This window comes from Danio aesculapii, chromosome 11 (assembly GCF_903798145.1).
Source record: "Danio aesculapii chromosome 11, fDanAes4.1, whole genome shotgun sequence".
NCBI classification, from domain to species: Eukaryota; Metazoa; Chordata; class Actinopteri; order Cypriniformes; family Danionidae; genus Danio; species Danio aesculapii.
The window spans coordinates 25,210,361-25,225,446 of NC_079445.1; the positions used below are offsets into that span (position 1 = coordinate 25,210,361).

General features: G+C 41.5%; 1 protein-coding gene across 1 annotated transcript in view; it reads left to right on the forward strand.

The window, feature by feature from the left end:
* Positions 1-15,086, forward strand: part of arhgap46a (Rho GTPase activating protein 46a) — a 49,221-nt gene that overhangs the window by 11,996 nt on the left and 22,139 nt on the right. The window contains exon 2 of the mRNA XM_056467753.1: positions 3,548-4,015. Coding sequence (XP_056323728.1) covers positions 3,548-4,015 — 468 coding nt within the window. The remainder of the gene's footprint in view (positions 1-3,547; positions 4,016-15,086) is intronic.

Sequence of the window (15,086 nt, forward strand, 5' to 3'; positions counted from 1 at the left end):
CATTTCAGATGATTTACAGTGTGCTCAGCCTGCTGGTTTATCTGTTCACTCACATTTTTATCATCACATGATCTCTTATAACAAAATCACATGACCTTTTTTTAATGCACATATTGGAATTTGTTCGGTAAAAGTGTTTTCATCATAGTTTATGTGCATTTTTTTCTTATCGAATAAAAAGTTTATATTACTCATTTATGCACATGTTTTTTATGCGCATTTTCAAAACTTATTGCGCATCTTTGAGTTTCCATCAATCGTTTTTTCTGTACATAACAATAGGCAGATGGAAGCATAGCTACTGTTACTTATTATTTGTTATTTGTAAATCCCCCTAAAATATTACTTCATAATAGGCGGGCAATTTATTTTTTATTTGAATGTGCTTCAAAAAATGTTTGTTATGGTTTTAAGTGCTCCAAAAATAGAAGAAAGCAAAGAGCTCTGGATTGGATATAAAAAATTTGATTGTGAAAAAAGCATATCAAGCACATTAATTCTTCTATGATTAATTCAGTAGTTTCATTTTATTTCATAAGTAGAGGTTAAAGGATGGAGCTTTCATTTAAACTTAAAAAAAAGTCAGGCATTATCAAATTTATAAATTAAAACGACTGAAAGAGACCACTGAAACATGCAAATCTGATTTTTACAGTGGTCTTAACAATCAAACGGTGTATCCTATGCTTTGTGAAACCTTTTGCATGTTTTATTTTAATATTTTTTTTTCATATGTACGCAAACCTCTTTTCTCCAAAATGTAATGGCAAACTTTTGAATTTGATGTGGAGGAATTTAGTGGTAAGGATTCTGTTGCAGTACCTGAATGCCTCTCTTGAGACGGAGTGAGAAAAAAGTGGGTGGAGTTCAGCACACAAAGGCCTCCAGTTTAACTGCTCTTCAATTACACCGCTTCCACCCATAAAGCATTTGATCTAGTAACGAGAAACAGTTTGTGCAGAATAGAATCTGCGGGACAGGATTCTTTGTGATCAGTAGCATTGGTAACCTTACCCTTTATTCATTTTGTCAAGCTATCAGACATGCACACACCCTCAGAACTCAAAAAATCTGTGCATTTGCTCATGTCAGTTACTGCTGATGGCTTAAATACTTGTGTTAATCAAGGTAAAATGAGCGATTGCTATGTTTGAGACAGATGGTGTCCCAGTATGTCTTTGCCGAGGCTCAAGTCAGGTCTGTTGTTTTGGTTTGCGTTTCCCAACTTACCTGGCACCAGCTGCATATCAGTCTCTGTTGTCCTATGTATATCTACATTTGTTTTTAGAAAGATTGAATGGTGTTTATAATAGATTTGGTACGTGTTGCTTCAAATGTAAAAACCAGAGCAGTAAAGACAGTTGGAATGCTTTTGAAACGTTTCAAGCACCTTTGAACAGGTGGGCTGACTATTTCTGATCCTGAGCCACAGCTTGGGATGAAGCCCAGGGAACAAATGGACATATGGACGTGACACCACACAAGCACACTGTTCACTACCCAACCAGTGGTATACAGGGCACGTGTCAGGAGAGAAAAAGCACACTTGTGGCATAGAAGCTGCAAACGCTGGCATGCCTTATTGAAGTATCATCAGACCATACTAAACAGCTGAAGATGATCTGAAAGGATAATTTACAGTAGCTGTGTCTACATGTCTAGACATCTGAGTGTTCATATACTCTCAAGTTTTATTCTAGTCTGTATAGGCATGTGCAGTTTGACTAAAAACACTTAAGATAAATATCAGTATTTTGACTATCATAGTGAGTCAGTGAGTCTCTCGCTGGTTTAGGTGGCCTATAAGCAATCCCGCCACACGGGAGACATAGTTTGAGCTCCCACATGTCTTAAATTAGCACACTTTAGTTTCTCTGCACTAGGAAACTAGATCAAAAGAAACATTACAGGTTTCTCAGAGGGACAACATGACCCAAATTAGCTGCTTTACAGTTTTTTGTTGTTGTTTAGGTCTCTATCAGATGTCACTTTCTATATGCAGTGTTCAGAACAAAGGTGACAACCTGAACTTGAATGTTATTGTAAAATGGAGTACTTTTATTTGGGAGTGGAGCTGTTTATTGGCTTTACAGTTGCATCGATTCCAAAATTATTGTGTGGTTTTTAGTCTCTTTTATTCTTTAAAGAGCCCCTACTATGGGTGTTTGAAAATGATCCTCATAGCTCTAAGTGAATGAAAACATCTAGCTGAGGTTTAAATCTGAAAGTGCACCGTGTTCAAAACTATTGATTCTTTAACAAAATAGTTGAGTAAATAAATCATGTTGGATTCAGATCTTTTGCCTGAGCGCATCAATGTTGACGCGGTACGTCACCAAATATTGGGTACCGGATCAGGTAAAATGTGAACACACCTTTCCCTTTAGACACCAGTGGAGTGCGGGGGATGATGGGACTGATCATGACACGAAGATGATGATGACTGACAGATGGAGATTCGGCTGTGGGGAATAAAGGTTTAAAGTAAATTTTCACAACAACACCACAGTATAGCCAACCGTGTGTTGTGTTTGTTCCTGTCATTTGTCAGATTTTTGATACAATATCCTACCCTGCATTGCTGGATTTGCAGGCTGTTTACTATTAATAGAAGTAGCAGCTATTATGTATGGGACTTTGACAGGGACTTTTTCAGTAACAGTTACAGTTAATCATATGGGAGTCGTTGGGAAATTTAGGTAAAAATAAATGCATATTATAAGACAATGAAAGGGTTTTTTGACCTTGCATGCATATCAACCTTGTTTGAGACCCTAAAATATGACCTTTTATAATACATAATAGGGGCTCTTAAATATCCCGTCTTCTGTACAACTGTTGCCACACGACACACTAACGTGACTTGGAGCTTTTTGGACCATGAAAAGCATGTCTATAACAAGATTGAAGATCTTTATTTTTCTATACAGAAGTAAGCCCTTTTCTGCAAATACAATAGACTTCTAATTTATTTTCTGCCATGAGTAAATGACTAGGTACTACAAACCAGTATGTTTATGACAATACATTGAAAGTAAAATAACATGTTAAGAAAATACCAGTTTCAACATCAAGCAGCGTAAGGAGCTGTTTCGTACAGTTAAAATTTAATTAAAGGAATGTGAATGGAAGACCTGACACATTAAAAAAAAGTAAGGTTGATATCCTGTGTGTGACAGTAGGAATATATGTGAAGACTTTCCAGATCACAACTTTGGTTCCTCGACCGTGGCTGTATCTGCTGATAGGATTATGCATGTGCTGAGCCAGCGTTTCTGAGCAGGCATTCTCACACATGGCGTATCTCTCCGTGGCTTTGGCCTAATTCCCTTGATAACACATCCGTCAGATTACACTTAAGAGATTGACCGTGAAGCTTGGCCTATAATTTGTAACCGTGTTTCTGTGTCGATTTGTAGAGTTGATTTTATTCCAATATAGCTGCTTTATATAACAATAAAATACAACAATCGCAGTCAGTATTGTGACCGTAAATGATTGGGGTTTTATTTGCGTACTAAAGTTAAAAAGTTCTTTGTCTTCTCAGTGCTGATTGGGTGGAGATCCTGGAGCCTCGTTCACAAGAGCGCATGTATGTGAATCTGACCACGGGAGAATGTGGTTGGGAACCACCCACCAATGTACCCATCCGCCAGGCTGATGGCAACCAATGGTGGGAACTTTTCGACCCTCAGAGTGGCAGGTTCTACTACTACAACTCTGCTGGCCGTATCACAGTGTGGCATAGACCGCAGGGGGCAGATATTGTCCCTCTGTCTCAACTCCAGGCCATGAAGCGCAACACGGCGTTAGAACGTAAAACTGATGGGGGCACTAAGGAAAGGCAACATGGGAATCAATCCACAGGCAGTCAAGATAGACACACCCCACTACCACCCATGGAGCCCTACAATAAAGAGCCAGAATGTGCCAGCAAAGAGCCTAAAGAACCAGAAATGGACAACAGACAGAAGCCAGACATCCACGTTTCAGACATCAACAAAGACTCACTCAGGTAGGCCTCTTGGCTTTTTATGAATGTTATCTTGAGTCTAGCCATTACGGTTCCTCTGAAATAACTGGCCTTAACCAGAGACCAATTACCTTTGAGTGCTGGAATATTACTCTGATTTTCCCTGACATTAAAGGAACATTCTTGGTTCAATACAAGTTATGCTCAACTAGCAGCAATTGTGGCGTAATGTTGATTATCACAAAAAATATTTTAGCTTGTCATTTGTTTTCTTTAGAAAAAGCAAGGTTACGGCGAGGCACTTACAGTGGGGATGAGTCGGGCCAATTTTACGAAGGTTAATCTTAAGCCTTGGCTTATAAGCACATTTCACACTACTATCATGTAAATGTATTGTTTAGGTCTTGTGGTTGTATCGTGTTGTTGTATGATACATTGCATGGATTTGCCCTATTCACATTTATTTTAAGGGTCTTGCTACTCGAGGCACAAATGTAAAAGTAATTTATCAGACACCCTAGTTTTTCCCCAAAAAATTTTGGTGATTTATTCATTTATTTATTTGTATTTTTTTTTTTGCGATTTTTAAAAATGACTGATTTTGTGGTGGTAATTCCTGGTACCTCACTCAGGACACAAGTTAGAGCTTCATCTGTTGTAATGCACGTAAAACACGATTGTAAAACTCGTCGATGGCAGGGAATCGTTTTCTGTCGTTAACTGCAGGAAAAAGAGTTAAACGAAAACATTTATTGATTTTACACACACCGTAATAACAGCCATACATGTAGAGCACAAATAATGTCCTTCAATTCGGTCACGTCCAGCGGCCGTCATCTTTGAGTCAACCTTCATCTCTGTAAGCTGCTAGCTTTTCTGTTTGTTACATTGCTCCGTTTGTTAGATGTTTGCTCCAACTTTCTTTTGCAGTCTGAAGTGCGTCAAACCCACATAACGCCCAATTCGTGCCACATGATGTCAAATCGCATCTTTGCATTGACTTCACATCACTCGCTCTTCATCCACATCTGATTACTGCACAGGCTGCAAAGCATTCTCCCCCACTCTCAAGTAATGTTTGGATGGAAGGGCACATGTTAGACATCATTTTTTGAGAGACACTCAAAATACAACATGCAATATGCATATGCAATGTCTATAAGTCATGTAAAACAATTAATTGCAAAATGAAATAAATTAGTTTGATTACATGGTTTGGAATTGGATGTTTTATGAGATTATTTCAGTTTTTTGGAATAACTTTTCTTTAAATTAAGAATTGTGCAGGATCGCAAAAATGTGCGACTTTTTGTTGATTTTCGGTTAGATTTAGCGATTACAGAATCGTAAAAACTAGGGGGTCTGATGTATTGCTGTTGTAATCAACGTTATGCCACAAAGGCTGTCAACTGAGCTTAGCTTGTACTGAATTGAACAACCTTTACGTTTTGCTGGTCCACTCCTTTTGTTTATGATGTGTTTGTAAGGCAGTCATTAAGATAAATTGCTGCCAAATGTAAATAGTAGTATTTATTTTCTTCGTAAGTCTTATGGAACACTTAAATACAAGTTAACTTGTTTCTCTCAACTTCATAACCAGATTCCAGTCATGCCAGCTCTATTTCACCTGGCACTGGGCTGTGTCTCTATTATTTCAGTGCCTTAAGCTTTAACCTTCTACAATCCTTTGGCTATTCAGTCTTTCCTAAAACAATCTCTGAGCCCCACCAGATGAAAGCTGCTGGGGTCGGGACCCAATAAGAGCCAAACCATTGTGGTTTGAACATGACTGGACTTTCTCTTTTTCCCGCAAAGAGAAAGCCACGGTATATACAGTGGTTCTTTCTATTTCAGGGAAATGTTTAGCAGGGTCTTTTCATATCCAGCCATGGAAAAAGAGTTAATGGAGTCCAATATCTTAACAGCAGGATCCCAACTTGGGAGGATTTTGAAATATTGTGGCTCAAGCTTCTTGGTGAGCGCTGAGTGTTATGAAGAGCTGCCTTCTGTCTTCACATCAGACACGCATGACTGCTGTCTTTGGGAGGCCCAGCATTTTTAACCTTTTTGTAAAACTAGAAGGGCAACAAATTTTTGACCTTTAGGTAAAACTAGAAGGGCCAAACACCACTCAGCTCCCACTGACTGGCCTGCAATGTTTCAAACCTCGCAAGCAATATTATGGCTCTCCCGGGAATCCCACACGTCAAAGCCTCTCTTTATGGATGACTCACATTTTTCAAAGGTCATACGATGTACGAAACAATAGACAGCTGTGTGCCAGAGAGATGCAGAGGCCATATAGTTTCACACGAGCATTGTGCCCAATTTAGCAGTATGGTAATATCTTGTTTTCAAATAACTTTTGTGGGTTGTGAATAGGATTGGTAGATAATAGTGAGTATTCATGATGTTCACTTCTGTTCAGAAGTTTGTGATCACTAAGATTGTTTTTCATTTTAAAGAGCATAATTTGATATAGAAAGCATGCATTAAACTAGTCAAAAGTGAAATTTGAAAAGTTAGGTTTTAAATGAATGCTGCTCATTTAAGCCTTCTGTCTAAATGAAAAAATCGTGACCAAATAGGAAAAAAGTTTTTAAATTATGTATCCTAATTAAAATTATTTCATAAAGATTACTTTACACTGATGGAGTGATGGAAAATATTCAGCTTTGCCATCACATGAAGTACAGTGTTTCCTCTAGGATTTTTTCCATCTCTGGTGGCAGGCCTTTTACACAGATCTTTCAACTACCTATGGCCTTGTTTCAGTAACAAATGTCGTGAGCGCATTATTACAAGTCCATATCACATTCATGTAATACGAGCATGCGAATTAGGGCTGTGCGATTTGGGGAAAATACCTAATTGTGATTTATTTATTTATATTATTTTTCTTGACAGATAATGCAATTTGATTTGCAATTTTAATTTTGTAGTCAAGATTCAGCTCAATAATTCTGTAAGTCGTGGCAACAATTCTGCGACAGCTCTTAAAACTGACCAGTTTTTTTTTTCGGTGACTGTGACTGAAACCAAAATATTCCCATATTACCAATGCTGTTTTCTTTAATATTACTGCCTCTGAAGCAGCATACGCCATTATCCTACTTGTCCGCGCTTTCCTGTTTTTTTTTCTGTGGGCGTTCCCCATAGTTTGGTTGTTCAATTCTGATTGGGCAGAACGAAAGTGTGCTCACTCAATTGTCTAGTTAGACTGTCACACACAGTGAGCATTTGCTAATGGTGGGGGAAATTAAATAATACATATATATATATATTTCATATCTCAGCTTCTTGTGATTTAACTAATTGCAACGTTTCAAATTGCGATTCAATTTCAATTAATTCAATTTCGCACAGCCCTATTGCGAATCTCTTTGCTTGCACACTGATTTCCTCTGTTCGTGCATAACTTCTAATAAATAAATAATTTATTCTAACTAATAAATAACGCACAGCACTACTGCGATTACAGAAAAGTTTGCTGTGTTATAATTCACTTACATTTCAATAAGTTTTGATGTGATTATAACCCGCTATAAATAAAAACAAAAAACACCAACAACTGAAGGTTTTAAATGAGAAGCTGTAATGTAGCCATGATGGGAATGAATTTTGGTGTGGCACAACGCCATGGAAGAATGAATGTAACTGCAACCATGAAGTAAAATAAAATCGTTTTTTTAAATACGTTTTTACATTAAATTCATTGGTCATTGTTGGTTTTGGTTGAAATACTACGATCTAAAAAGAAATTGTTGTGCTAAAGCTAAAATGCAAGGCATATAGTTCTGGCTAGTGAAAATTCCTCACCAGATTCTATAGCAACACATCTTGTTCAAGCATTTTCCATTCTTGGAAAGAGGTTATTTTGGCTCCCATTGTCCTATGTTTGCTTACACCAGAATTAAGCAAGGTAATTTTGCCGAATTGCTGTGTAATTATTATTGATCTGTTGTGACACATGCTTTGTTATTGTTTCATACCTCAAGGGGAAGGAGTCTCCAGTAACGTTTTCCGCTGTTTGTCCATCTAAAAATAAAAGCTAGGGAGTGGTCATAAAATATCAGCCTGACAATGATCCAAATAGCACCATCTGTGTTATCATATGGTGTGTGTGGTACAAGCAGCTTCCCCTGATTGATGAACAAAGTACTAAATCTGGTAGTCATCACACCCGCCCATCCAGGACGCAGTCATGGTACGGGTAAGCAGAGCTTGACCCTAGTCCGAGTAACTCAGTAAACATGCACACCAAATCCCTGTAAACAAACACTAACACACTGGCACACACATACAATGCGATCTTGTTTAAATGATGGATGGGCTGCAGGGATGGGGGTGTTTCTGTGAAAGTTATTAAGTGTAGAGAAAAAAGGAAACTTGCTTTTTCCACATCTCCGCAAGAGATCACAAGGGGTTTTCAGCAGTGTCTGTGTGTTATCTAGCATTAAGTTGTTTAGTTGGTTACCATGGCGAGATGATTGGAGATTAGAGGACACCTCTGTTTTTCTTTCGCCTTGTGACGCAATGGTGTAACGTAACCGAGGGATGACCTGGGGAAGTTGTGAAGGGGTCATGAAATTCTTTTGTCCTACAGGCTGCCCCCAGGCCGAGTGGCTTCTATAGGAGGACAAGGGTTTTAGTTAAGCACGCAAATCCCTGAGGACCAGCTGTTAGGCTTTCCCATAGCATGAATTGGAGCGGGATCTAAGACATTAAATTAACACCCAGCCTCATACAACCATCTCTTTGTAGTCAAATGATTTAAGAGACTTTCCTTTGATGAGATACAATCAAATTTGAATAGTATTTCATTGACATTTAGAGGACAAGACAGATGCTTAAGCCAAGACACTGCAGGCAAAGCACAGTTCTTTCATGCGTCAATTTTGAGATTTTAGGCTATTTGGGTTTTCATAAAACGTTTTTTTTTTTTTTTTTTTTTTTTTTTTCCAGTTTAACCGAGAGAAATAATCTAAAATACTCATTTAAATGTTTCTTTTATAGAACTTTATTATATTGTGTCTGTAGATTTCAATTGCAATGTTTTTCTAAACTTAGTTTTTTTCCCTCTTGGACTGAACTATAAATCTCCATTTCAGCTACGCTTACATACAGATTCTCTATTCTCTGAAACTTTCCACAAATGTTCATTTCTTATATTTGACATTTAAACATGACATTTTAGAAAACCTGTAATATACTTATTTTATGCAGCCGCGATTTTAAAAGCGAAAGCGAGGCTGAGGTGGAAAGAAATTCTGAAGTATCGCCTGGAGTCACACAGGAACAGCATCTGCGATGGCGTATTGTTGTGTACCTGGCTGTATATCTTAATAGCGAAGAGAAAGGGACACATATTTAGAATTTCACCACTTTCCGAGTGACCCAAAGGTCCGTTCTGAATGGATAGTGAAAATAAAAAGGGATATCGGACCTCATTTTCAGCTAAGTTAAGGGAAAATGGCATTAATGTTATCTTTCCCAAACACACATTTCAGATGCCATTTATCAAACTCAAGTTAATGAACTGATTCTTTCACTATATTAAACTTGTCACAATACTGAATTTCGGTACTGAAATAAAAAAAAACCCTGCAATTTCCCGCTAACATTTAATCGCTGTTGAGTACGTTCTTAAACACCGCTAATTTACCATAGTATTCACCAGTGCTCAACAGAAATTACTGTTCAGTTACTTGGATAAGTAAATAAATAAATAAATTATTGTTCAATTACTGTATGTTTACAGAACTCAAACACAGACAAGTGATTCGCTGATGAATCGACAGATCTTCGCGGTTTTAAAACGCTCCAGTGTTCATGTCGTGGATCTGTGTTTGCACTTGGTAAAGAGTGGTGAACTGAAGACCTTCACGGCCAATCTCAGTCATTTCTGTTAAGTAGTGGTGAATACTATGGCAAATCAGCGCTGTTTAAGAACGCACTCAACGGCGCTTAAATGTTAGCTGGAAATGAACGTTTTTAAAATTTCAGTGCCGGGACAACACTATTACAGACAACATGAGGATGTGCTACAGAGGACTGCATTGTTTTATTGCTCACAGGGTTACTTAGGCTGAAGCAGGGAAGTGTCCCCATGGTGTTTACCTGGTGCTATGAACTGAAGCCTAGAAGGAATCTTAAGCGTATTACTCTTAAAGAGATTATGATTTTGCTTGATCCCTAATATGCTTTTCATTGTTTAAATTAAACTTAAAGATGTTAAAGTGATGTTTACACAACATTTGCACTTTGAAATAGTTGGCAAAAACTGGTGGTTTTTAATCCACAGCATGTTGTTGCATTGTCTACAGTGCTGCTGATCCTATACTTCTCGGTTTCTTTCCTCCGCAGCCTCGCTTTCCTTTTTAAAATGAAATACAGAATATTTTTGTCCATCAACTTGGAAAGTTTGATGATAAATATTAGTTATTTTTGCCCTATTCATTAAACTTTACATTGCACATTTCTAAGTAAAATCAGTCAGGAATGCAGGTAATGATGACAACAGCAATCATGCATATGCAACATTAAAAATTTTAGTATTTATGGGTATTTCTCAGAGGGCTGAAATCCGCTGTGTAACGGTGTGGTTGGAAACCAAAAGTGAAAGTTGCAAAAGAGAAGCAACACTTTTGATACCAGTCTTGTGCTCTTAGTTTTACTTGTCATGCTCACATGGTTTGTTTAATTTTGGGGAATGTCTGGGAGGTAATAAATAGCTGAGATTGCAAGACGTTTTAAATGAATTATTTAGCAGGTTATGGGCTATCGCTCATGTTTGGAGTGTAAAGGTCACCATTAATATTCTCAACTAGAATCGCTGCAGCAGCATCTCAGATTTCAGGAATGATTTGGCTTTTCTCATGCTTCTTTAAACAAACATAGAAACATTGAAGCTGTTCAGACACGGTAAATCTTTCGTGCCCACTGTCACACACTGTCATGGATTGGTCAGGCTCTCACGACCCCCACTCACGAAGATCACCATCACCTGACTTCTAATGAGCACACAGCTGCATCACATTCACGAGCACCAGATAAAAGCACAGCACTCCAGTCGCTCATTGTCCGGGCTCGTCTCGACGAAAGCGGACAACTGAGCGACCACTCAGCGTAGTCATCCTCAGCTAAAACAAACGATTTACTTACCTGTTCTCTTTGTATTCCTCCTAGTCTTCCTGGTCCTCCCGAATCGTCCTGTCTTCCAGTCCTTCCAAGTCTGTGTCATCCTCTGTCAGCTGTATCTGGTGTGTGCTGTCCATCCTCGTGTATTCCTGTTACCCAGCCACGGAGGAAAAGACCCCAACATCATTCCTGATCCTCCTGGCTATCCTTCATGTGCTCCTTGTTGTCATTTAATAAACACCCTAACGTTTCCTTACCTCTGTCTCCTGTCCGCTTCATAACAGAAGCCCGGACCCATAACGACGACAACATGAGCACCCCCGATCACCTTCAAGAGCTGGTGGACCAGTTGAAGCGGATTCTACAGCCACCAGCTCCACTTTCCAACGCACCACCAGCACCGAGCACTTCCGCCTCCACAGTTTCTTCTTCGGCCCTTCCTTCCAGTCCCATGGCCCGACCAGCGCCCTACTCAGGCGGAGCGGGGGAGTGCAATGGTTTTCTGTTACAATGTTCCCTCATATTCGAAATGCAACCTTCTCTATATCCCACAGATAAGTCGAAGATCGCCTACATCGTATCTCTACTCTCTGGACCTGCACTTAAATGGGCTGAGACGATCTGGAACCAAGCCGGGCCGGTCATGAATTCCATCACTACCTTCACGGAGTATTTCAAAGAGGTGTTTGGACGTTCTGATGGGGAAGTAGCCGCTGGAGAGCAGCTGTATCATCTAAAGCAAGGTACTCTATCTACACAGGAATATGCTCTCCGGTTTCGCACTCTAGCAGCTGCAAGTGGATGGAATGAGAGATCGTTGTTGACCACGTACCGGCTCGGCTTGGAACCCACTCTCCGAATCCAACTGGCCACATTAGATGATACAATGGGTCTGGAGAGATTCATCCAACATTCTCTCCGATGTTCCGATCGTCTCCGTTCCTATCAACAGGACACCATCACCCCCTCGTCTGCACTCCTCCAATCGCCTGAGTCAACAGCCTCTCCAGAACCAGAACCCATGATAATAGAGTCTGGAAGACTGACATCAGCGGAACGACAGAGGAGGCTGACCCGGGGTCTGTGTCTATACTGCGGTGTCAGTGGACACACCCGTATGGAGTGTCCCCTTCGTCCCATTCGGACTTCAGTGAGTGTATTCAGTACGAATATTGAACAATGTAAACCACTTACTACCACCGTACAAATAACTACTGCCTCTATTTCTCTCCTTGTCACAGCCCTCATCGACTCCGGGTCAGCAGGGAACTTCATCCCCCAATCCCTCTGTCGTCAACTCCACCTCCGTACTGAGGCGTCCTCGCATATATACCAGATACAACCGATAACCCAGTGCACTCGATCTTCGACCCGTATCCATCGACAATGCGAAGACATCCTTCTTCAAGTGGGGTTGTTACATCAAGAGAGCTTCCCAGCTACCGCCGCATCGGCCATGGGACTGCGCGATCGACCTAGTTCCAGATGCCCAGTTGCCAAGAGGTAGGATCTACCCGCTCTCGCTTCCAGAGAATCAGGCAATGGAAGATTACATAAGGGAGGCTCTGAGTCAGGGGTACATACGTCACTCAAAATCACCAGCCGCCTCAAGCTTCTTCTTTGTGGCCAAGAAGGACGGAGGGCTGCGTCCATGCATCGACTACAGGGTCCTAAATAACGGTACAGTAAAATACCGATATCCCCTTCCTCTGGTACCAGCCGCTTTGGAACAGCTCCGAGAAGCTAAAGTCTTCACTAAATTGGACCTCCGCAGCGCGCATAATCTGATAAGAATACGTGAGGGGGACCAATGGAAGACAGCATTCGTGACCCCTACTGGCCACTATGAATATGAGGTCATGCCTTACGGTCTGGTCAACGCCCCCTCCGTATTCCAAAACTTCATTCATGAAGTCCTCCGGGAGTTTCTTCACCACTGTGTAATAGTGTACATAGATGACATCCTCATTTACTCCCGGAGTGAGGCCGAACATCGCCAACACGTTGCGGAGGTCCTACACACATTGAGAGAACATCACCTCTACCTCAAAGCGGAGAAATGCTCATTCCACCAGAAGTCGATTCATTTCTTGGGATACATCATTGACCAAACCGGTATACGTATGGATGGGAAGAAAATTGAGGCTGTTCTATCCTGGTCAGAACCCACGTCCATTAAGGAGCTCCAGAGGTTTCTTGGGTTTGCTAACTTTTATAGACGGTTTATCAAGGACTACAGCAGGATTACATCACCTCTCACTAATCTCCTCAAGGGTAAACCCAAAGGACTGGAGTGGACCAAAGAAGCAGCCGCAGCCTTCCGCCTTCTTAAGAAGGAGTTCACAAGGGCCCCACTCCTGACTCATCCTGACCCAAATCTTCCTTTCGTGGTGGAAGTGGACGCATCCACCACCGGCGTCGGGGCAGTATTATCTCAACATCATGATACACCGCCCCGACTGCATCCCTGTGCCTATTTCTCTCGGAAGTTGAGCCCGGCGGAGCAGAATTACAGCATAGGAGACAGGGAGCTTCTAGCAATCAAGCTAGCCTTGGAGGAGTGGCGTCACTGGTTGGAGGGAGCCAAACATCCGTTCCAGGTGATCACAGATCACAAAAACCTCCAATACATCAAAGAGGCCAAGAGACTATGTCCACGTCAAGCCAGATGGTCACTTTTCTTCTCACGTTTTGATTTCTCCATTTCCTATCGTCCAGGACCCAAGAATCTAAGAGCAGACGCTCTCTCTCGTTTACACGAGCATCACGATCATGAAGAACTCCCAACGAAGATTCTTCCCGAACACATCTCCATTTGTCCGATCACCTGGAACGCTCCTCCAGTCGTTGCCACTCCGGAAGCCCCTGCTCCGCCGGGATGCCCTCCTCATCGGCAGTTCATACCACCTGAACACCGGGTAGATCTGATCCACTCCTTACATACCTCGCTAGGCACTGGACATCCAGGGATCAACAATACTCTCTCGCTAGTATCCCAACGATTCTGGTGGCCAAACATGGCAAGGGATGTGAGGCAATATGTTCAGGGCTGTAAGGACTGTGCCCAATCCAAGAGCCCACGTCATCTACCCGCTGGAAAGCTCCATCCCTTGCCGATTCCGAACCGTCCCTGGTCACACCTAGGAGTGGACTTTATCACTGACCTCCCTTCGTCAGAAGGTAATACCTGTATTCTAGTCATAGTAGATAGATTCTCAAAGTTTGTCAAACTAATCCCTCTGAAAGGTCTTCCCACAGCCTTTGAAACTGCCGACAATATCTTTAATCAAGTCTTCAGGTCATTTGGTATTCCAGAAGATATTGTGTCGGACAGAGGTCCACAGTTCATCTCACGTCTATGGAAAGCCTTCTTCAAGCTCCTAGGTGTGGCCGTCAGCCTCTCTTCTGGATATCATCCCCAAACCAACGGGCAGACAGAGAGGAAGATTCAGGAGGTGGGACGGTTCCTGAGGACCTTCTGCAGTGGTCACCAGAACTCCTGGAGCCAGTATTTGGGCTGGGCAGAATATGCCCAAAATTCACTGCGGCAACCCTCCACCGGACTCACGCCATTCCAGTGCGTCCTGGGCTTCCAACCACCGCTCTTTCCCTGGGATGGCGAACCATCTGATGTCCCCGCAGTGGATCACTGGTTCCGGGAGAGCGAGAGAGTCTGGGACGAGGCTCATCAACATCTGCAGAGGGCAGTCCGTCGAAGCAAGGTAACCGCCGATAGGAGAAGGTCTGAAGAACCCAGATACACACCCGGACAAAAGGTGTGGCTATCCACCCGGGACATACGCATGCGACTGCCCTCTCGCAAGTTAAGTCCCCGATTTGTTGGTCCCTTCACCATCGTGGAACAGGTTAACCCCGTCACCTACAAACTACAATTACCCTCTCACTACCGTATTCACCCTACATTCCACGTATCACTCCTGAAACCCTATCACGATCCTGTTCTTCCCTCCAC